The 24,038-nt window shown below is 42.6% G+C and overlaps 1 protein-coding gene across 2 annotated transcripts in view; it reads left to right on the forward strand.

Annotated features, from left to right (window-relative positions):
- The window catches only part of PTPRT (protein tyrosine phosphatase receptor type T), a 747,520-nt gene that overhangs the window by 478,137 nt on the left and 245,345 nt on the right, over window positions 1-24,038 (forward strand). For both annotated transcript variants that reach the window (XM_043495677.1, XM_038369864.2), the window contains exons 8-9: window positions 8,257-8,553; window positions 16,067-16,176. In XM_043495677.1, the coding sequence (XP_043351612.1) occupies window positions 8,257-8,553; window positions 16,067-16,176 (407 nt within the window). The remainder of the gene's footprint in view (window positions 1-8,256; window positions 8,554-16,066; window positions 16,177-24,038) is intronic.

Raw genomic sequence — 24,038 nt, forward strand, 5'->3', positions numbered from 1 at the left:
TTATGATGCATTTTGCACAAGGTAAGTCATGTGAGTTGTTATTGGAAAAGTCATGATTTGCTGAATCTGATTATTCTGTCTGTATGCAGGTATATTTTTTGCATCTGAAGTTATGAATATTGACAATGTATCTGTATTTCAAATGTAGTTATACCTAGGTAACGCCCACTAGACAAGATTCTTTCAGTCTAGATAGCTAGTTGGGAAGGGCCTATTCAGGATAATGGGCCATTAGGCAAAACAGTAGTCCTTAGGAGAAGCTTATCTCCCAGCTGGTGAGCCTTCCTGAGAATACTACAGACAGCCTGTGAGTGATGGTTGTTATGACTCTACAAGGACCTGTGACCAGGCAACTTGATGCTGGACTCCATCTTGGGATGTCAGTATTTTTCTGCAAACTGGTCTGGGAACAAGCTTTGAAACAAAGTGTTCCTGCTGTGATACTACGCCTCATAGTCTTCATAGAGATAGTGTTATGATATGAATATGGCATAACTAAGATATGTTTTATGCAAGATGGGTCACGTGAGATATCATTGGAAAGGTTATGCTTTACTGAATGTGATTATCCTATTTATACGCATATATCATTTCTGTATCTGAAGTTAGGAATATCGACTATGTATCAATTGCAAAAGCGTTTGCACCTGGGGAACGCCCACCAGCCGAAATGCAACCAGTCCAGCTGGTTAGTCAATAAACCACTAGGGAGAATAACAGGTCTTTGAAGATGTTAATCTCCCATCAACCTGAGAAGCTTCCTGGGGTGCTGCTTTGACACTGCAGGGTCATGTGATCATGTCACCTGGTACTGGACACCATCTTGGACTGCTGGTAGAGGGTAGGGGGGGATCAAACTGGGAAACAAAGGATTCCCGCTGTATGTAAATCCTATTTAAGGCTGGGGAGTGAGTTAATCAGGGTCAGTTCTTCACTGAATCTCTGCCCAAGATGATGGCTAAAACCACCTAAGACCGAACTGGGGAAGAACTGGACCTAGGATAGAAGGTGTCTGGCCTGTGAAAAATATATGTTTAATTCTAAGCTGCGGGCAAAATAATTTTGTCTCTGCAACCTGCTTAAAACAACATTTAGGTTAAGAAATTACTACTTAAAGCCAGTTTCTTTAGTGTATTAAGCTTAGTTTGCGTGTTTGCTTTATTTGCTCAGTAATCTATCTTGATCTGTTTGCTATCCCTTATAATCATTTAAATATATCCTTTGTAGTTAATAAACTTATTTTGTTTTCTAAAACCCAGTTTGTGCAATTCATAACTGGGAAGGAAGTGGGGGGGCGGGGAGCTGTACATATCTTCCTCCACATTGAGGGCAATTTTCATGAGCTTAACGCTGTACAGATTTCTGTGCAGCGCAAGACAATACAATTTTGGGTTTATGCTCCAGAGGGGGTGTGCACTTGAGCACTGGACAATCCCCAAACGGAGTCTTTCCACGAAGAGCTGATTTCAGTGTCTGTATTTTTGTGCAGCTGTGTGTGTGTGTGTGTGTGTGTGTGTGTGTGTGTGTGTGAGTGTGCACTGGAGGAGACTTGAGGGCCTGGCTCAGCAGGACAGGGTGAGGGAGCCCAGGCTGGTGGAACCAGTGGGCTCAGTGGGACCTCAGTATAACTGGTGGCATCCCAGAGTGGGGGGTAACCCATCACATCTGCCTTATGCAAAAGCTATATAAGGCATGGAGTGACATCATATGTGGTTCTTCATTCCCCACACAAGAGGACTCCTGGAAACACCTGATGAACAATGCCTGAACTGGGGGAAGTGCTGGACCCAAGTGTGCATTGTTCGCTTCACATTGAGGGAGAGGCAGACCAGGTATTAAACCCATATACTGGCCAGATTTGACCAGGGCAGGACAAGTACTGCTTTGGGGTCCCAGGCTGGGAAGCTGGTGGTTAGAGAGTCTGTGTGTAACTGCAGCTGGGTGTGTCCCTATCTGTGTGAAGGCTGGAGGGGTTTGCAGCTTGTCATAGCAGTACAGTGTGAGAGGGAGCCCAGGCCATTACAATGGGTGAGGGGGCTCAGTGGTACCCCAGTTTCAGGTGGCATCCCGGGGGGAATCCATCACAGGTACTTTATTTTAAAAAGGATCAGCTTTTTAAAAGTGAGCAGAAGCTCAGGGCTGTACACAAAAATGCTGGTGTAATCAAACGCTTAATTTGTGTGCAATATCCATGCACTGATCCAGGTTGTGGCCATCTGCCCTTTTGGAAATCAGGACTTAATAGACTCGACTAAGGTCATACGGGAAATTCATAGGTTAGCTTGGAATGAACTCAGATTTCCCAACTTCCCAGTCAACATGACTTCACTGCCAGACCACCCTTCTGCTATGTTACAAACCGCCCCCAGGTCAAGTCGGTGAGGGAAGTCTATCCATGGTAGCCCTGCAAGAGACCTGGTGATGTCCTTCACTCCAAGCCTTCCAGAATTGATGGGCAGGGAACATTTGGGAGGCTACTCACTGTTACGAAGGGGGACAAAGAGGAAGCAAGTGCTTGCTGTCAGCTAGTAGGGACCAAGTCAACTAAATATATAGCAGAATTATTGGGTCAGAGCCCAAATCCACCACCTCTGCTTCCTCCCCTCTTCTTTCTTCCTTAAATGCTGTAAGGGTGAAGAGCATGAATATGAAGCCACCCAGAACATGCAAATATCATTTATGGCTTATGGGCAATTGTATCATGCATTATCTAATAGACTGTGGGTCACGGGATGTATTAGGATTTGATATCTCCATTCCAATACTCTAGAAATTAAACTTACTGACTTATCATCAGAAGTTTACTGGTGGTAAATCAACTACTGATGGATTAGAAACATTATCTTTTTTCTTGTTTGTTCTCAGCCTGTTCTTGGGGGGGGAAATAATTCATTACCACATTACAAAAAGCAAAAGGAGGTGATGCAATAGATTCCTCTGTGCATGGATACCGCTAAACATCTGGTAATAAGACTGCAGCATCGAGAAGTATATTTAAGAAACTGAAACTGCTGAAGGAATAAATAGACCAGAGAGTGGGATCGCTGTCTTTTAAGAAGAGCTAACCATTCCTGGCTTTAAAATGCGTAAAGAAATGGTTTGTGCTGCAGAGGAAATGAGACTGGAAACAGAGGAGCATTTTCTAAATTATATGGTTTTGGTTCTTAGAGAAATTGAGAGTGAGAGAAGAGGGTGAGAGAGAATATAAAACATTCAGTGTTTACTTCAATTCACTGACTTAATTCCAGGCAGGTTTCCTGTTCTCCGAACCTAGAGCTTGAATAGTTGTATTTGTTTTCCCTTCCCCAAAAAACTAAAGCCAGTTGATGGCCAATACCTGCCCCCTAGCCAGGCTGCAGATAAATCTGAAAGCTGCAGCCCGTTCCCAATTTTCACCGTCACTCCCCCAGTATCCTCATTTTCTCTTTGTTTAACTCAGGTTTGGGGTGAAAGTCTGGATGAGGTTACATTAAAATCAGAACCAGAACTTACCCATAAAGAGAAGGAGTACTTGTGGCACCTTAGAGACTAACAAATTTATTTGAGCATAAGCTTTTGTGGGCTACAGCTCACTTCATTGGATGCATTTAGTGAAATCTGATGAAGTGAGCTGTAGCTCACGAAAGCTTATGCTCAAATAAATTTATTAGTCTCTAAGGTGCCATAAGTACTCCTTTTCTTTTTGCGAACACAGACTAACATGGCTGCTACTCTGAAACCAGTCCTTACCCATGGCACCGATGCATTGGCCAAATCTGACACCGGTATACCAGGCACCCCCAAGTTAATTATTCATTCCATAACCTGAATAATGTAAAGACAATAACTATAATTAAATGACCATTTTAAATTTTGGTGTGTTTTTAATTGCCATCTGCAGCTGCCTGGGTGTCTCCTAGCATGAATGTTTTTGCTTTCGCCTTGCTGCGTTCTGAGGCCTCAAGTCTCCTAGTGATTATGTGGGGTTTGATTAAAGGGGGGCGCTGAAGGAAGAACCTTCTTTATCTTTTGTTATTTCAATATCCTTTCCCTTTGATGCAGCCTGAAAAGACGTGTGCCTGTCTTTGCACTTTAAGAGGCTGATGGTTTTCACAGGTGCATTCTTTTGGTTCCTTTAATTGCCTACAGTAGTGGTCCACTGTAGAAAAGTTCATTGTTCATATTCTGTAAACCCCTGTTGACAAAACATCAGTGATAAAAGTAGGAGTAGGGAGGGATCACTAATGCTGACTAGGAAGGAAGATAGATTTTTTTTCTCACATCTTTTCTATTCCAGAAATTTCAGATTAATTGTTGTGTCCCAAATACAGTTTTATATTTGTTTTATATGCTGCATCCATTTCTGCCTGTGGCAATGTATCCCGTCTGAAAATCAGGATTACGATGTTGGAAGTAAAAAAGTTTGGTTAACATCATACCAATATCAACTAGGAATAGAATTAATTGGCTCTGTGTTCCCATCTCTAAACACTAGAGCACCCTTCCTCACATTGAAAGGTGAAGACAATTGCCTATCCTGATTTTTTTTAACTTGTGTCTTAAATATTCCCAATGTTTCGCCGTTACAAAGCCACACAGTAGTGAGATACTCCAGTGATGGATGTTCTGTATATAGATATCCTAGCCTGTTAGGAGCCCATCATTATCTTCAGAAACCCATAACATTTGAACTGTATAGTTATGGCAGGACCATACACACACACTCCATTCTCCACTGCCTGCCCCTGTGTCAAAACACTAATATCACTGATGTAAAGGGAAACAACATTTTCTCATGAACAAAAATAACCCAGAAACTTGAGTGAGGATGCTGTTTTTAGACATCACTCCTTCTAAAATCCTGGCTGCTAGACAATATCCTTCAGTTAATGAGGCAGCATATCCTAAACGATTATACATGGAATCTGGAGTTGGGAGCATTTGATTCTAATCTTGTCGCTAGCGCTTGCCGTATGTCCTTAGGCAGGTCAAGAATATCTACATTTTCCCAAGTTTTCTCTGACTTTTAGGGTGCTTCAGTTTTTTGGTGCTCCACTGGTGTCCCTAACAGCCTGGTTTTTCAGAGGTACTAAAGGAGAAAAGGGGCACATAGAAAGAGATGAATTACTACAGGGTGGCAAAGACCCACAGAAGGTCTGATAATAAGGAGGCTAAGCCATGAAGAGCTGGAACTAGAAATAAGTCTCTAAATGTAGAAGCATAGATGCTGGAACTAGGGGTGCTGCTATGCCCCCTGGTTTGAAGTGGTTTCCATTATATACAGGATTTACAGTTTGGTTCAATGACTCTCAGCACCCCCACTATACAAATTGTTCCAGCGCCCCTCCATAGAAGCCTTCATTTGAAACTAACTGCGGTGGCAGGAGCAGCAAATGTATTCATTCACTTTCCTTATGCAAATCAGTGATTGGCTACTAGTAGGCACAAAGCGTGAATGTTCAGGTGAGATTTCTCCACACAGTGCTCAGTTAGTATGCCCAAACCCTTCCTGCCCCTTCTGAGAGTAAAAATAGCTCTCTTCCTGCACATGCTCACTTTTTCTACCTCTGTCTCTCCCCCCCCCATACCATTTAAATGTAAAAAAAAAGGAGGTATGGTTGTATCCCATGTGGTTCTTCAGAAGTAAAGATGCTCCATTTACCAAAATCATTTGGAGTAATCTCAGCTTTTCAGGGATCCATCTCAGGGGAAATGTGTGGTATTCTCAGCTCACTACTTATGGCTTTCAAGCTGCTGTGGTTTCATATCCAGTTTAGTAAAGCACTTGGGTGAGTGGTGAGACTTCCATCTCCCATGCCTCAACATCCTCTTCACTTTCCTGACAGGTCTCCATGACCAAGAGACTGCTTGGCTACACAGCAGAATTGTCTACCTCCTCATTTCCCAGTCTATCCACCTGGAGAGGCCAACAGCATTTGATAACTTAAAAAATAGGAATTGTACCAAATGCCTTGGTAAATAGTAACTAAATAGAATAGAGATCACAGATTGGAGGGAAGGGTGGAGGAGACTGATCCAAAGACAGTTCAGGATGAGACCAAACTGAACCTAAACCCCATCAGTGTGTTAGGTGTGCTGTGCTGGGAAAGGCATCATCTTTTGAGTGAGATATTCTGTTGAGGGCCTGGTGATTTGTCATTTTAAAATTTTGAACTCCCTTCTGCATAGTGGCTTTTAGATCCCAGTGGCCTCACTACATTCCAATCTAGGTAATTGTTTTGTCTGCCTGTATCTCCCATGATAGTTTCGTCTGGGTATCAGATTTTTTCACACCCACCCACCATCACACTCTCTGTTGTGTTGCCGTATCCTGTTGACTAGTTACCAGCTTTCACCTCAGAAATAGTTGTTATTCAACGTAAAGTGTGAAATATGTATTTCTAGGGAAAGTGTTATCTAATGGCTGGAGCAGGAAACTAGGTGTTAGTTCTAAAGTTCTGCGGAGGACTGTGTGTGTTCCTGCACAAGCCACCTCTCTGTGCCTCCATTTATCCCTCTTTAAAATGAGGATAAAGCCTACCTCACAATGTGGGGATTGAGGCTTCAATGTTTGTAAAGAGCTCTGCAACCAGTCATTGAATATGCTATGGAAGTGCCAAGAATGATTATAAAAAATGGAATACAATAGCAATTACTGTATGAGAGATTTGAAATTCTAAACCATAGTTTTCAGTGCAGCAGCCGTGTTAGTTTGTATCCGCAAAAAGAAAAGGAGTACTTGTGGCACATAATATTATGAAGCTGCAGATAAAAATGCACTCTTGAAATACATGTGCACTCTTGAAGCATTGATTGAGGGATGATTAATTAAAACTTTAAAATACCATACAATTTTGAGAAATACCCACTCAAAAATGTGTGTGTTTATACGTAGTATACTTACCACCTAATGCATCTCAATCAATCACTCAATCATCCCTTAATCTTTGTGTAAAATACAACTTTACGTTCTCACGTTCACTTTTTAAAAAGCAGGTTTAGTGGTCAAAGCTATGCTGTAAACATAAATAGGCAACACCTGGTGAAAATTATTCTTACACCTATATCTTTACCTCAAGCTGAGTGTGTAAAAAGAATAATGAACTTCATTAGGACTTTGGATTACTTCTGTCGTTGTGGTATTCATCTCGTAAGTGGTGCTTATATGACCACTTCTCCTGCCCTTCAACCAATAATTAACCTCTGCTGCAGCGTCTATTAATGTTTCGGATCCATGGGCACTTTCAAATAGCCACCATTTAAAAAGAAAAAAATTGCCAGAAAAATGTTTCCTATATTCACGCCAAACTTGCACTGGCCTAAGGTACAGAAATATACAGTTCTATACCCATGACATGTTTAAGGTGTGATAACATGTGACCCATTAGGGCTAGAAATGTGTGAAAGGGAGATAGATTCCTAACTGTCCAGTGTGGATACACAGCAGTTCATTTATTGTATGGTATCTATTATAATTTTTATAGCATGTATCCTTAGCTTTAGGTGCTAGTACTGGTTCTGGAAGGTCCTGTTATATTGGACATTAAAATAATGATATTAATGTGTACTTGAAAAAAAAAGTATGAGATTAAAAACATTACTTTCAATATTTATCCTCTTTCTCTGAGAAATTTCCCAGTAGTGTAGGGTTTAGGAATTAAAGTAGCCTGATTTTACAGATAAAGGAACACAAAAAATAGTCTCACCCAGTCAAGCTGTATTTCTAAAATAGCTGTTCTTATAAACATGTGGTGCATGAAGAATGTATGGTGGTATGGTGAGATGTTACTCGAATAACTCATTCAAGGCTTTGGCAATAGGGCATAGGAGTAGACTAGGCCAAGTGTCTGAGTGCCTCCCAAGCATTTAAAAAGAGAGAACAGTAGCACTGGTGAAGTGCAGTGGTGTTTCCAAACTCATTCTCATAAACCTCCATAATGTACCCTCATGTTCTCATTCCCTGTGCAGAGAGGATGTGCACTGGTTAGGGCATTAGCTTAGGACGTGAGAGAACTGGGTTCAGTTACTGCCCCACCTCAGATCTCTTGGGCATGACATTTAGTCTCCTTGTGCCTCAGTTCCCCATCTGGAGAACAGCAAGAATAGCAGTTTTTCCTACCTCACGGGGGTGTTGTGAGGACAAATTCATTAAAAGATAGCCAGGTGCTCAGCTACTATAGCAAGTTGGGCCGTAAGTACTATAGATAATGCACACTGAGAGATCCACAGATGCCTGCCTCCTTTAAAGCCCTTTTATTTCTTTCACTTGTTGCACAGATCCAGTCCATGGACCTCAGAGTGTGGAAGTTGTTGACATCCGCTCCCGGCAGCTGACCTTGCAATGGGAGCCCTTTGGTTACGCGGTGACCCGTTGCCACAGCTACAACCTAACAGTCCAGTACCAGTACGTGTTTAACCAGCAGAAGTACGAGGCAGAGGAACTCATCCAGACATCCTCACATTATACCTTGCGAGGCCTTCGGCCCTTCATGACCATACGGTTGAGGCTAGCTCTTTCTAATCCAGAGGGCAAAATGGAAAGCGAGGAGCTGGTGGTACAGACTGAAGAGGATGGTAAGAAAAAAAAAATTTCCCCCCATGGTTCAAAGTTCTAAGTAACTGTTTGGGGGTGGGGGGGAATGACTTGGTAAAAATGGCATTGTGGGCTTGGAGGTGATGTCTCACGAACTCCGTATTGTATTTCCTTGGGCTGCAATTAAAATAGGGATTATATATACTTACCTATTTTTTTGTGGCATGGATAATGTCTGTAAAGCACTGTGAAGCCGCAAGTAATATTCATGTCTGTCAGTCAACAGCAAAGGACCCAGTTCTGGGGAGTGTTGGGTGCTAAACTCCCAGTGCTGCACCCCCCTACCCTCTGACCCCCTGAGACAAACTTCTCCAGTCCCATAGCTTATTTTATTTATTGTAGGGGAAGCTGGTTAATCTAATAGCTCCAATCGTAGAAATGTGTGCTGCAGTGCCAAAGACACAGTGTTCAAACCCTGCTGATACCTGTTCTTGTTATGAGTTTACATAACAGAATTTTACTGTCTTCCCTTAAAAAAACAAACAAACAAACAAACATCCTAGGAAATTACATACCAAATGTGATAAAGAACGTTATTTAGGTTGTAGAGTCAGGCACTCAAGTTAGGAAATTTGAGATTTATGGTTGCATGTCCAACCTTAATTCTGCCACTTTGTGGATATGCATTATAATACAGCCTTTAATTAGAGGAGCACATGCTGTCTTTTCGACAGGGGTCTGCCCTCATTCAGTGTACAGGTTGGAGGCATAGGGGACCAGAATGAAGGTTGCATAGGCAACTGCAATTCTGACATTTGCAAACTTTTGAGTGCTTAACTTTCCAACCTAAATAACATTTTAATATGTCTTTTTGTACATAAATTAATTTCCAGAATGAACCTTTTTCCATAATTCTGGACATTCCAAGTCACAGAGTGTCCTAACATATCATGTACACATATTATGCTAAATTAATGAGGCCAGATTCTGCCACTCTTGTTCCATAAGAAGTGCTTTGAGGATGTATTATTATTTATTATTAATTGTATTATCGTGTCGCTTAGGTAGAGTGACCAGATGTACCCATTTTATAGGGATAGTCCCGATATTCGGGACTTTTACTTATATAGGTGCCTATTACCCCCCTCCCCCCGTCCCGATTTTTCAAACTTGCTATCTGGTCACTCTACGCTTAGGTGTTCCAGGACCCTAATGTGTGAGGCTCTTTACAAATACAGAACAAAAAAGACAAGAAGCAGGATACAAGAAAACAATGAGACAGTATTGGTCAGCATGGGAAGCAGTGTTCTCAGCACACCAGCAACCAATCATTGTCTAGCTTTTTTGTAGGCCTCAGAGCAAAAGAGAATTTGAAAGTGGAAATGTTGTAGTGTTGTGGTTGTTTACAGGGAGCTTCTTCCAAACATGAGGGGCAGCATGGGAGAAAACACAAAGGTGCTTGTTTTGAACATTTAGTGTGGGCAATGGAGACTGACATCATGGGCCAATCAGAGGCAGGAGTAGGGTTGCCAGGTGACCAGTTTTTGACTGGAACACCTGATTGAAAAGGGACCCTCATGACTCCGGTCAGCACCGCTGACCGGGCCATTAAAAGTCCAGTTGATGGCACAGCAGGGCTAAGGCAGGTTTTCTACCTCTCATGGCTCTGTGTGGCTCCTCGAAGCAGCAGCATATCCCCCCCTTTTGCTCGTATACATAGGAGAAGCCAGGGCGCTCTGCATGCTGCCCTCAACCCAAGTGCCAGCTCCGCTGCTCCCATTGGCCAGGAACCACAGCCAATGGGAGTTGTGGGGGTGGCACCTAGACGGGGAAGCGTGCAGAGCCACTTGGCCATGCCTCCACGTAAAGCCGGAGTGGGGACATGCTGCTGCTTCCAGGAGCTGCTTGAGGTAAGCGCCACCCAGAACCTGCACTGCTGACCCCCTCCTGTGCCCCAACCCCCTGACACAGCCCTGATCCCCCTCCTACCCTGTAAACCCCTGGATCCCAGTCTGGAGCACCCTCCTACACCCCAAATCCCTCATCCCAGGCCCCACGCCACAGCTCAACCCCCTGCCGGGGCACTTACCCCCCTGCGCTCTAAGCCCCTGCCCCAGTCCAGAGTCCCCTCCTGCACCCTGAACCCCTCATTTCCTGCCCCACCCCAGAACCTGTATCCCCAGCCCAGAGCCTATATCCCCTGCCTCAGCCCGGAACCCTCTCCCGTACTTTGAACTCCTTGGCTCCACCCCACAGTCCAGAGACCCCTCCTGTACCTCAAACCCATCATTTACTCTTAGGTTAAAAGCGTCACAGAAAAAATAATAAAATAACATACCCACATGCTAATAAGCTTATCAGGGATCATCCCCAAATCTACTATGGGCTCTGGCAAGTGATTAGTCCTTTCAAACCCTACAGAGGGGTCTCCATTGTGGTCACAAGTTCAGAAGAGCCTGAGTTCAGAACTCATATACTCATGAAAAGTTTAGTCCCTCCTTTATACAGTGGTAGATGTTCTTTGATCTGGAGTTTCCAGGAACAGGTGATCAGTAGGCGATGGGTTTTCCGGGCATCGCTTCAAAAGGCCTCCCAAGGACCTCCTAGGAAACCCACTTAACACATTGTCCCAAACAGTTCTTTAAAGTTCCTAGCATTTCCCCAAGCTTTCCATTAATCAGTCTCCTTGAAAAGTTGTACACAATTCTACAGTGCCATGTAAACAATTGCATTTTTACTACAGTGGATCCCAAAGGTATTAAACAATTCAATAAGGTTTATCTTAATTCAGTAAGGTTTGTCCAGGATATTGCAGAAAATTGCCCTCTGTCACAAAACCACCTTAGCTGAGACTCAAACTAAGAGTCCTTATTGGCTGCAGGCATCCACTCTGTCTAATGGGATATAAGGAAGCATCTTTCCCTTGCCTGAGCCATTAGGCACTGCTGAGCTAAATTTCTCTGTGATGAAAGTGGCTCTGGCATTACAGTATATCACAAAGGGAAGTCCAGGAGATGGCGGACCTTTTGATTCATTCAGGGAATGATCAGAGTTTTTATCGGACAGGGCTGGGAGTGCATTTGGTTAGTTATCTTTCACAACATTAGAGTTTTGCTTGAGTAGGTGGATTTTTAGTGGCTTTGTAATTGTAATGAAAGATAAATCTTAAATTGTTACTCTGCTGAGGAAATCAGCCTTTCATATTGATAAAGGTGAACAGCCCTGGAGCAGTTCTATGCCGGGGTGCAGTCCAGCTGTCTGTGTAGATAGAGTTTTACTGTTGTGTGGGGGAAAGAGGCGGGTACATTAAATTCTCCACTGGATTTTATTATTCGTTGATGATATAACCAGAATGTTAGAGCACTGGTGCTATTTAACTCATTCCTCTCCTCCTTTTCCTTGTAGGGTTCTGTATAGGGTACATTTCCCTGCACAGACTTGTTAATTCACCATATTTGATGGCACAGTGGAAAATGCACAAGACCTACACTAAAGGAAAATATAAACACCCTGTACTGCAGGGTAACCTTAGGGAGAGAATATAGCAGGCCCCTAAAAATGAGGGTCTGGTGCCTCGGCCATTCTTTTCTGCAGTGTCTGTGCTAGCCACTTCATGTAGCATCCTAAGATATTGTTCATTCCATCTCTGTTGCTCCTGGACCGAGGTTATGGGCTGTGGTGTTGGTCAATAGGTCTGGGAGATCAGTGGATCTTTGAAAAGGTATTGGGAGAAGGGGAGGTTACATGTTGAAAACAATGTCTGATGAAGACCATGCAAGTGTTTTGTCTTCTCTCATTCTTCCAGGCCCCCCTTCCCAGGGTGAAATAGTTTTGTTTTCCTAAAAGGAAAAACCCTGCTCCCTCCTCTGAATGTGGCACTCATCAAATGCATTGGAACCAGGGTTGTTCTGCTGCACAGGCAGCAAGAGTTATTGAAGTCATACGGCGTATATACTTCCTGGATGGAGCACAATTCTGTGAGTCAGATCTCTGTGCTGTCCTACAAGGATTTTGAGGTGTGGGGCAGAAGCAGGGGAAGCATTGGAGCAGGAGTGATAGATCCATCACTGTGCAATTGCACTAGTCATTGCCTTGTACGATAAAGAGGTATAGCTACTGTGGAAGCTATCACTACCTCAGAGCTTCAGTGGGAACTGTGGAGTGGTTTGGCATAGCTGTTCTATGATACCAAAGAGTGTTTCTTGGGCAGTGCGCTGATCTCTAGGAATTTAAAGAAGTGCACAAATGGAGAATCCAAGGGGCTACGCATGTGTCTTATTTGTGTCTGATCCGTAATCCTATATAATATGTGGTAAACTCTGGACATAATATGTAGTCTCACGCTGCATACTCTCACAGCTGTATGTCAGAACAGAACTTGGCCCTAAATGTCTTCAGTTCACCACCTCATTTCTGGAGACCAACTCTCCTCAATCTCCTGACCATTTATGCCCACTGAACACTTTGTAATCTTCAGGAGACGATCCTTTCTCCTATAAGTCCATCTGTATTTTTGCCTATCTACTGTTTATGCAAGATACTAATACTGTTTTGTGTCTGTTAGCCTCAAGCATGCTGAAACCAACTTGTCCAGAGTTGGCACACTTATTTCAAAGTTCCGTGTTCGAGGTTTGCAATATTCCTTGCCATATTCCTTCATACTTTCTTCCACTTGCAAGGAGAACTTGCAATATTCCTTCATACTTTCTTCCACTTAGTAAAATGGAGCTCTTGTAAGGTTCTTTCCATCAGTCAATGTTGACTCAGATAGTACTACTTAAAAAATTTTTCATGTCCCCTGCTCTCCCTTCCACTGAGTGTTAGTAAAACATCTGGTCTAGGGGAGTCTAATTTCTCAAATACATGCCAACCCCTCTCCACCAGTATGCCCACTTAAATGAGCCAAAATGTGATAAAACTAAACTGGAGGTGCCATAGCCTTTCATGTGATGCTGCCGAGAGAGAAGTGTGGTGTGAGCAACCTTGTGGCCAGATACTAGAGTGGAGTTCCTCAGTTGTCCGTCTCCCACCACTTGGTTGGACAAACTGTACACTTCTCAACCTGAGCAGCTTAATAGAAAGTTACTTCTCACATTTGGATGCTGTTATTGCTACTTCGGTGTGTAATGCAGGAACTCATGTGCCTGCATACCTAGTTGAGTGTCCAGGTTTGGGATTTGGACATACTACTGAAGTGGCCATGGCTGCCAATTGGCCTTACTTTGTTTACCCTCTTTAGCAGAGTCATGATTTAAGGATAAGATGTCATAATCAATAGGCTGCAGCTTTGCAATGTGAGCCGAATGGGAATCTCTCTCCTGGCAAATCTTATTCCTGAATATGGCAAATCTTAATCTTCCTACTGGGGAACCTTCACCACATAAGAAAAGAGTGACTCTTGAATATATTCTCCATTGCCTGGCTGTCACTGGTAGCTGCATTACTTATGCACCAAGCTGAAGACAGTTTAATTTTTCTGAAGCCAGATCTGATCCTTAAATACTGATTGTAGCAAAAAATAAAACAAAATGAAAACACTTCCTGTTGCTGATACGCAAACAAAGATGCCCATCAGTTAAAGAAGAGAAAGATACAGCTGTGCAATACCAGTCCTTCAGACTGGGCATCTCCTTCCATCATAGCTTCACTCAGTGATTGGAAAGTGCCTGGTTTAATTTTACGTCAATGTCCAAAAGACAAGGAAGATTGTAATAGTTAGCAGTCTGCCTGTAAATACATTTTAAGAATAAAATTATGAAGCAAATAACTTTATTCCTAGAACTCAACCAGAAAGTGCACACACAGAAAAAGGGGAAGAAAAGGAACCCATTAAAGAATTGTTTGTGACGATGGAAGATTACCTAAGACAGGAAACAGGAGGTAAGATAGGGAATACAATTATCCAAAAGGCTGGGAAGAAAAGAAAAATATTTGGCTTAGCTCATTTACTTACATCTTAAAGGAAGTCTTCATGACTCAATCCCTAGTTGTTTTATGTTGGTTTTGCTTGTACACAAAACAGAACTCTTATGCTATTTTAAACTCAGTGTCATTCCAAAACAAATAAAGCATGAATCCTGTTATACCTGATGCTTTAAACACAAATCCATTACCATTTTGAGACAAATAACTTAGGCAAATCTTACATAAAAAATATTTACTGACACTGTCATCTAAGATTTAAGACAATATACTGTTGAAATAAAGCTTACAAGATTAGATCAGTATGTGTTGACCCAGCAACAACAGTAGATGTGTTTATTGGTGTGCCTCCTGAATTATGGGTCACCTAGTCCAGTAAGTAGTGTACCAGACTGTGTTTTGTTCTCAGCTCTATCACTGATTTTCCACGTGACTTAAAGCAAGTCATTCAGCATCCAATTCTGCAGTGGACCCATGTGAGCAGTATTGAGATCTAAGCATGTTTGTTCCTCAGTTACCACTTCTGTGAAGTGGGGATAATACTTTTTAATCACTTTCTGTAGAGAGGGGTTTGGTGAAAGTACTTTGTAAGAGCAAAATATTACTACAATAGAACCTCAGAGTTACAAACACCAGAGTTACAAACTGACAAGTCAAGCACACACCTCATTTGGAACCAGAAGTACTACACAATCAGGAAGCAGCAGAGACAAACAAAACAAAAAACAAACACAAAAACAAACACAGTACTGTACTGTGTTAAAAGTAAACTACTACAAAAATAAAGGGAAAGCAGCATTTTTATTCCACATAGTAAAGTTTCAAAGCTGTATTAAATCAATTTTCAGTTGTAAACTTTTGAAAGAACCATAACATTTTATTGAGAGTTATGAACATTTCAGAGTTACGAACAACCTCTGAGGTGTTTGTAACTCCGAGGTTCTATGTATTATGACTGTATGACACAAGTTGCTGTATTTGAGGCTATGTTAAATCATGTACACTTGTTCAATTTCTTTTTATTTAAGGAATGTATTTTTATTGTCTTAATATGTAAAAGGAATGCAATAAGTTGGAAAATAAAAAATACACATTTAATAACAAAATGAAATATCTATAGATACCTGAATATGTGATAAATGGTAAAATTATAAATGCATAGTTGCTTGGTAATAGAAGTAGGCAATTTCTTGCATGATCATGTTGGGGATGGAGAAAACTGGGGTGTGTACAGATATACAAACAGAGCACTAGCTGATAATACATTAAATAGCTTTTTGTATCTTCTATAACCTCTGATTCTGTAATAAATATTCTCAATAAGTAGCCTTTGTCATGTGGGTGGAGCTAGGTATGGTGGATCACTGAAACAATGGAAGATAGCAGCGTCTTTACATGAGTGTGTGTTTGTTGTTAATATTCAGTACTTGAGTTTTCATGTTTGGACCCCCAGGTCAAGAATGGACCAATAGTAATGGGTACTAATACCTTTTTAAATGTTCCCGTTTGGCCCAGAGTGTGTGTTTTCTCAGCTCTAGAGCACCAGCCATTGCTGGAAGACTTCAGCCTCTCTGGTGGTTCACATGTGACTGTTGTGGAGAGTTACTGACTTTCCACTCTTTTCCTTTATAGTTCCTGGACCTGTTCCCCTAGAATCCATCCAAGGAGGACCCTTTGAAGAAAAAATCTATGTTCAGTGGAAGCCTCCAAATGAGACCAATGGTATCATTACACTCTATGAGGTAAGGAGAACAGATTGCTGTGAAAGAGTATCTACCAGAGGGCCTGTTCCATATGTGTGCAAGTGTATTGGTCAGCATTGCCATGATGTTTCAGAGATTTCAGTAGGTGTTTAAAGGAGGCATAAATAAAATAGGTGAGAATCTTCATGGTACCTTGCTGCTGCCGCTGAAATGTGCGATCTCGTAAATAGCTCCACTTTAAATCATGTCCAAATGTGACCCTTAACTATCTCCATTGCCCCACATCCAGGTCATCACAAATTCTGCCATTTATTGCTCTACACCATTTCCAAGATATACTTTCCTTCCTTTCTGTCCCTAGAGCTATAATGCTTTCAGGCTTTCGTTATCTCCCATCTTGAATACTGCAGCCACTTCCTTTCTCTGCCATATAGTTTCCTTCCTATTTTCACAAAAGGCAGCCAATAAGCACCTTAAGTACTCTCACCCTGTCAGCCCCCTCATGGAATTTGGTTTAATCCATATGTCTAATAAAAATGTGTTATCCAAAGCTTTAGCTTTGTCTTCATAAGACAATCTTCACCCTGATAGCTTCACTTGTGTGGTATACCTATCCTTTGTCTTCAGGAGGTAAACCTGTTGGGGGAGGGGATATGCATCTTTCATTTGTGCTGTGCCTAGCATAATGGGTGGGAACAAAGAATCTGAGGACAGAACCCATCGAAGGATGTATGCCATTAGTCTGAAATATGGTGCCTCATCTGTAAAGTAGTGGGACATCCTATGACAGAAATAACAATATTCTTCAATATCTTGGACAAACCTTACTGAAATCTTGCTGAATTGATTTAGACCTTATTGAAATGAGTTTCATGCCTTTGAGACTCATTTTATTAAAAATTCAGCTGTTTATTATGGTGAGATTGTATGTAACTTCTCTAGGAGGAGTAGGTATGCTAATGTAATTCCTCTGGTTATCAGTCTTTTGAAACCACCTCTGGAGAGTTTTGCATATACTAGTTCAAACTGGATTCTCCAAGGACCAACAGACAAAGAGAGGATTTTTTGATAAATAGCCTGGTTTTCAACAGGCTCAGGGCTTTTTTTTTTTTTTCCTGATCCAGCAAATCATCAGGAGGTCCACGGAGGACCCCAATCCTTAAGGAAGGGTTAGAAGGACTGATACTGACCTTGTGGAGATTGGGTAGCAGGTGGGGATTACTCTCTGGTAAGATTATTAGCATAATTGTAGGTTCCTTTTATTGTTTTAAATATGTTTTTTTCCTGTAGTTTGTTTACCTTAAGAATAAAATGTGCTTCCTGAGAGAGAACTGTGCGCTAAGTTAAAACTGAGGGAAGTTATACTATTATTAGAGTCTTTTGCTGGGAATAACATGATGATGGCAGGGAACTGTTCAACCTGGAAATATCTCAGTCAGAAGGGGGAGAGACGTGATTTTCCACCCAAGAGAGATGATGACGTGGGGTGGGGTGGATCCTGAGAATGGGTGCCCTTGGTGATGTGAAGGGGAAATCTAGGTGCAGTTTACTTGGACAGTGACATATCTTTTCCAGAAGTTCTGTGAAAGATGCACTTAGAGTATGGATTTTAAAAGTTAGGCACACAGATGGAGTAAATGTGCAAATGATCAGAATTGTCCATTTGTAAATGCAATTGCTCAGTTTGTGCATTCATTCCTATTAATCACATGTGCAAATTAAGGGACAAATTCCTGAATCTTGTTGATCTTCAGTGAGCCATCTTTCCATTCTACCAGACCTGGAACCAGCCAGGGACTGTTGTAGCCTTTAGCATTATTTAGAGCAGCATATAAACTGTTCTGTGTTATAAAGGCCGGACTGAACCCTTAGTGACTATATTGCACTGTTGCTATACCACTTCCTTCCAGGAATGTCCTGTTAGAGCAGATCTCTATGACCTTTGCACTGCCTGAGAGAACAGGCTCTGATCTTCTTTGGTATGAGGTTGTGCACCTAACCTAATTGAAAGGAGGCAACTGTGTAACAGACTCTGAACTGACAATCTCATGATTTAAAAAGCTAACCTGTGAGCAGACGCTGCATTGGAATGTATGAATGTACTAACTGTCACCTTTTGGAGCCCACAACGCAAGAAACAGAAACAATTTCCAAAATAGTCTCAGTAAATCAATTTAGTACTCAGTAAAAAGGAGGTACTAATAGCATTTGGCTTGTTAAGGCACAATCCAGAGCTGACTTGCAAGCCCTGTGACATCCCCTGCTGCAATCCCACCTGCTTTTGGGAAACTAGAAATGTAGAGTGGGATCCTAGCTTTCACTTTAAAAAAGAGCGTAAAGCCTCTTTCCTTATGAAGGTAGCTTTTGAAGGTCTAAACAGATGTAAAACCAATGCTAGGGTTGCAAAGAACAACAGTGGTCTCCATTTCTGAGGCAGGATGTTGAGTGAGCTAAAGATTGAGCACATAGTTTATATAAACAAATCTGTTATGTTGGGGTGTATCACAAAGAACTATCCTGCTTATTACTCTAAAATCTTGCTGGCTCTCTTCAGAATGGAGCGAGATAGAGGGACGGGAACCATTTACAGTTTGGTTTCTTTTTTTGCAGTGGAAGAGCGCACACAATTATTTTGGGGGCAATCATGCAGGTGGTAAACTGTGACACAGCCCAACAGAGTCTATGCAGATTTCCCTTCCATAACATTCCCACTTCCCCTCAGTTCTGACCAGCAGACCACCTGCTCTCTCGTCCTAATGGACCCCTTGGGAGGCAGTGCCAGTGATGTCAAACAGGGTGTTTTTAGAGTGAACAAATGAAGACTAGTTTGAGACCACCAAACTCTTAGATTCATAGATTCATAGATACTAAGGTCAGAAGGGACCATTCTGATCATTTAGTCCGACCTCCTGCACAGCACAGGCCACAGAATCTCACCCACCCACTCCTATGAAAAACCTCACCCATGTCTGAGCTATTGAAGTCCTTAAATCATGGTTCAAAGACTTCAAGGAGCAGAGAAGCCTCCCTCAAGTCAACCATGCCCCATGCTACAGAGGAAGGCAAAAAACCTCCAGGGCCTCTCCAATCTGCCCTGGAGGAAAATTCCTTCCCGACCCCAAACATGGCGATCAGCTAAACCCTGAGCATATGGGCAAGATTCATCAGCCAGATACCCAGGAAAGAATTTTCTATAGTAACTCAGATCCCACCCATCTAATATCCCATCTCAGGGGATTTGGCCTATTTACCCTGAATATTTAAAGATCAATTATTTACCAAAATCCCATTATCCCATCATACCATCTCCTCCATAAACTTATCGAGTAGAATCTTAAAACCAGATACATCTTTTGCCCCCACTGCTTCCCTTGGAAGGTTATTCCAAAACTTCACTCCTCTGATGGTTAAAAACCTTCGTCTGATTTCAAGTCTAAACTTCCTGGTGGCCAGTTTATACCCATTTGTTCTTATGTCCACATTGGTGCTGAGCTTAAATAATTCCTCTCCCTCTCCTATATTTATCCCTCTGATATATTTATAGAGAGCAATCATATCTCCTCTCAACCTTCTTTTAGTTAGGCTAAACAAGCCAAGCTCCTTAAGTCTCCTTTCATAAGACAAGTTTTCCATTCCTCGGATCATCCTAGTAGCCCTTCTCTGTACCTACTCCAGTTTGAATTCATCCTTTTTAAACATGGGAGACCAGAACTCTTATACACTGCAGCCAAAGCAAGTTCTGTAGTCTGCTGTCCAGAGGTTAAATGTGATTTCATAAACTATTATGTCATCTTGCCTCGCATCTATTAAAAATGTAGGTTGAGTTGATACAGTAAAAAGACTGCATATGAAAGAAGTTCCTCTTAATAAATGTGTACCATTTCAGCCAGGTCCATAACTACAGCAATGCTACCAGATGCCTCTATAATAAAAGCAGATTTCGGATATCTGGGTGCTACAGTGAGGTTAATGCGCTGAGCCTTTCACATCTGGAAACCTGATTTTTAGAAGTAACTTGGGTCAAAAAAATAAATTGAGTTGGTGGCTTTAGCCTAATCTCTGATGGGGGGTTGTGTATATTGCCAAATTCTCTATGACACAATTCTCTCTGACTAACAATCTCCATTCAGGGAAAGTCATGGACTAAAATAATCAACAGGGTTGTAGATCACAATTGAGACACACTGGCTAACCCGTGGGGGCTGGGCAAGATTTCACCTCACGTGTCTAGACTGTAGCTCTGTGCACTTCACCTGCGTAGTCTCTAGCCAGTACTATTATCCCCTTTTTATGAGCTCCAAATGCACATGTTTTGAAAGGTACACTACAAGGTCTTACATGCACACAGATAACATATTATATAACAGCCCTTGTTTATGCTGCTTAGGAACTGGCCTGGATGGTATAAATTGCAAATTAATTATTTTCTGAGACCTATAGGAAAGTGAATATAAAAATAAATTGGGGAGTGTAAATTATTTTTTAAAAAAAACCCTCCTTTTAATTCTTAAAAAGAATTGCTGCTCAACATTACCTGTGGGCATAGCTCATTGAATGGACCTTATTAATCTGAGTTGCTTTTCTGACTGAGCGACTGCGTAGAGAGCAGTGATGCATCATAACAGTGACTTTGCCTCTTACGTCAGATCATTTCTTGAATCTCATTGGAGGTGTGCATACACAAATTTCCCTTCCTGATTATGACTCAATGCACATTTGATGGCTGCACCAGTAGGGAGTCAAGGTGAATTCCATCTGTTCCCCTTCCTCTATTCTCTTCAATAAAGAGAAAACTTCAGCACTAAAACATCCAGAGAATTTAAATGGAACACACAAACATCTCTCTCAGCAGAGATGCTTCCTACTGGGTATGGGGGACTTTGCAAACTGACATAGAGGTATTACCTCAGATAACCTCATCCTACACAGCCCTCCAAGACAAGTAACCTCAGAATGAATGATGCAATTGGAGCCAGCATGGTATAGATATTAGTTTAGTGAGGCGGTCAGAGTATTCTCAATGGTAGATTTCAAGTCGTGGAATTCCATAACACAAGAGATCAATCTAAACCTAGGGCTCTCTGTGTTTAGAGTGAAAGTGGAGATGCATCCTTTTGATAATGCCCATTTAAATAAAGCACAGTTCTTTGCACATATAGATATATGCCTCACCTTGCTGCCTGAAAAAATTGGATAGCAATTGAACTCTATGTTCCCTATTTCTTTAGTGCCTTTGTACAAAGGTACCTCTCACCTATGCATCATCTAAAATGGATAGATCTGCTTAATCTCAAATTCAGCTGTATGGGTAGTTATTACTCATCAGTTTTGTCTATGCTGATATTTATCTTTAAAATTTCACGTCATAACTGTAGCACTAGTGTAGTTCCATCAATAGTAGCAACAGATGAAGTTTTATTTTAGGCAGAGTTCAGGCATCTTTATCAAAACATTGTCTTGACCTGTTCTCAATGGATTCTGCTTATGCCCTGGTTAAAATGTCAGTGGCTGGTCTATGATGCTGCTTCTATTGTTTCCTGTCACCAGTGGCCTGCACTAGCAGTATTGCAGTGGTGGAAGGTTTTAAAGAAATATTGCCAATAAAGAAAACATCCCTTATCTTTGAACCAGAGTGGTAACATTTTTAAGAACAAGAAGCACCTTTCCTAAAAATTGCATCTTCAGAAGTGATGTTACTGTATCACCTGATGTGAATTTGAGATTCAATAATGATCTAACCTATTTGCAGCAGTTGTATCCCCATTGACAACCAAAGTAACAAATGGGAAGTTGCTAGACTGCTAGCAACTTCACATTTGTTACTTTGTTTGTCAATGGGGATACAACTACTCCTAAAGCAGAAGCATGTACCAGTTTTGTTAAAAGAAAACTCCTGCAGAGTTAAGATCCAGGAAATGCATTTTATGAATGAGTCAATGAAGTCAAAGGCAGCTTCACTTCTGGAAATAAGGGACCAAATACATAGGCAGGGGTGAAAGGAAGTTAGAGGACTTACCAGTATGCTGGAGTCCTGAGCAGGAGGCATGGCCTCAACCGGCAGGGCCTTAAATCCCCAGGCCCTTTAAATCAAGATAGTGGTAGTGGCGGCTGGGAGCCCGGGACCCTTTAAATCACCTCTGAGCTACCAGCTGCAGAAGTGTCTGGGAGCCCCGGGACTCTGGGGCAATTTAAAGGGCCCAGGGCTCCAGCTGCCGCTACCGCAGCGGAGCCCCAGGCCCCTTAAATCACTGAGGAGCCCTGGGGGCTCCTGGCTGCCACCGCTACCCCGGGGCTCTGGGCTCTGCTGAGCAGCTGCCACAGCCCCAAGCCCTTTAAATCCCCGCCTGAGCGCTGCTGCCCGAGCCCTGGGGTAGCGGCAGCGGGGCTCTGGTGGAGATTTAAAGGACTCCGGAGCTCCAGCTGCCGCTACCCCCTTCCCCCCTAGGGCCCTTTAAATCCTGGCCTGAGCCCTGCTGCCTGAGCCCTGGGGTAGTGGGGGTGGGGCTCTGGCGGGGATTTAAAGGGCCCCGGAGCTCCAGCCGCCGTTTCGCCCCCTCCACCCCCCGGGCCCTTTAAATCTCAGCCCGAGCCCTGCTGCCCAAGCCCCGGGGTAACGGCGGCAGGGCTCTGGCAGGGATTTAAAGGGCCCCAGGGCAGTAGCGGTGGCTGGAGCTCCGGGGCCCTTTAAATCCCCTCCAGAGCCCCACCGCCGCTACCCCAGGGCTCGGGCAGTAGGGCTCAGGCCGGGATATAAAGGGCCCCGGAGCTCAAGCCGCCGCTACTGCTCCAGGGCCCTTTAAATCCGCGCCAGAGCCCCTCCCCCGCTACCCCAGGGCTCAGGCAGCAGGGCTTAGGCTGAGATTTAAAGGTCCCTGGGGCAGTAACAGCGGCTGGAGCTCTGGGGACCTTTTAAATCCCGGCCAGAGCCCTGCCGCCACTACCCCAGGGCTCGGGCAGCGGGGCTCAGGCCAGGATTTAAAGGGCCGGGGGGAGGAGGGGTAGCAGCTGCTGGAGCTCCGTGGCCCTTTAAATCCCCGCCGCCGCTACCCCAGGGCTTTAAATTGTCCTCTCTGAAAGCCGGTCCTGGTACGGCGCACCGGGGCGCACCGGCTTACTTTCACCTCTGTACACAGGTATTGTGTAAGGTATTGTAACTTAGATTCTCTTATGCTTAGTTAGAGCCTGCCTTACACACCATTAAAGTTACTTTAGCCTTCTGTACTTACCCATTACCTGTGATTTTGGCCTGTTGTGTTTACGTCTTTCATTAAATTTCCTGTTCCTAGGTGCCCAAAATACCTCTACATAAAGAATCTGGGTAGCCCACTAACATTCCATTTACTTTACCTCCAGGCAGATTTTTCACATTAAGCCTCTCTATTATTCTCACAATTGTCTGGCAGACAGGAGTCCACATCTCACAAATTGCCATCGCAATTTGCACATGCAGATTTCACATGAAGAATTGGGTTAAAATTCAGCAGCGAAATCTTCAGTAAGCAATTTGTTTAGCAGTCAAAAATCACTAAGTTTGTAATGACTGTGTACAATTCGAAAGAGCTTAAATAAAAAGAGGCTCATTATGGTCCTTTCATTGGCTATTCAAGTCGCAACTGATGGACATTTATCCTTCATATTGCTCTTGGGGTCTGGCATTGAATGTTAAATAACACACAGCTACAGCCTTGCTTTTAAGACTGACTTTTGAAAAAAATACAATAGGTTTGAGAATTGTTGTTTCATTGGATACAGGCACAGCCGGATTTTAAAGAAAGAACCCTACAGATCTACAAATCAGAATGCAACTAGATTCTATTCTCAGGAAGTACAAAGCTCCTGTCCAAGACAGTAGGGATAGCTCAGGATTGAAATTATGATCAACAGGATGCTGAAAATATTAA

Source organism: Dermochelys coriacea, chromosome 13 (genome assembly GCF_009764565.3).
Source record: "Dermochelys coriacea isolate rDerCor1 chromosome 13, rDerCor1.pri.v4, whole genome shotgun sequence".
Taxonomy (NCBI): Eukaryota; Metazoa; Chordata; order Testudines; family Dermochelyidae; genus Dermochelys; species Dermochelys coriacea.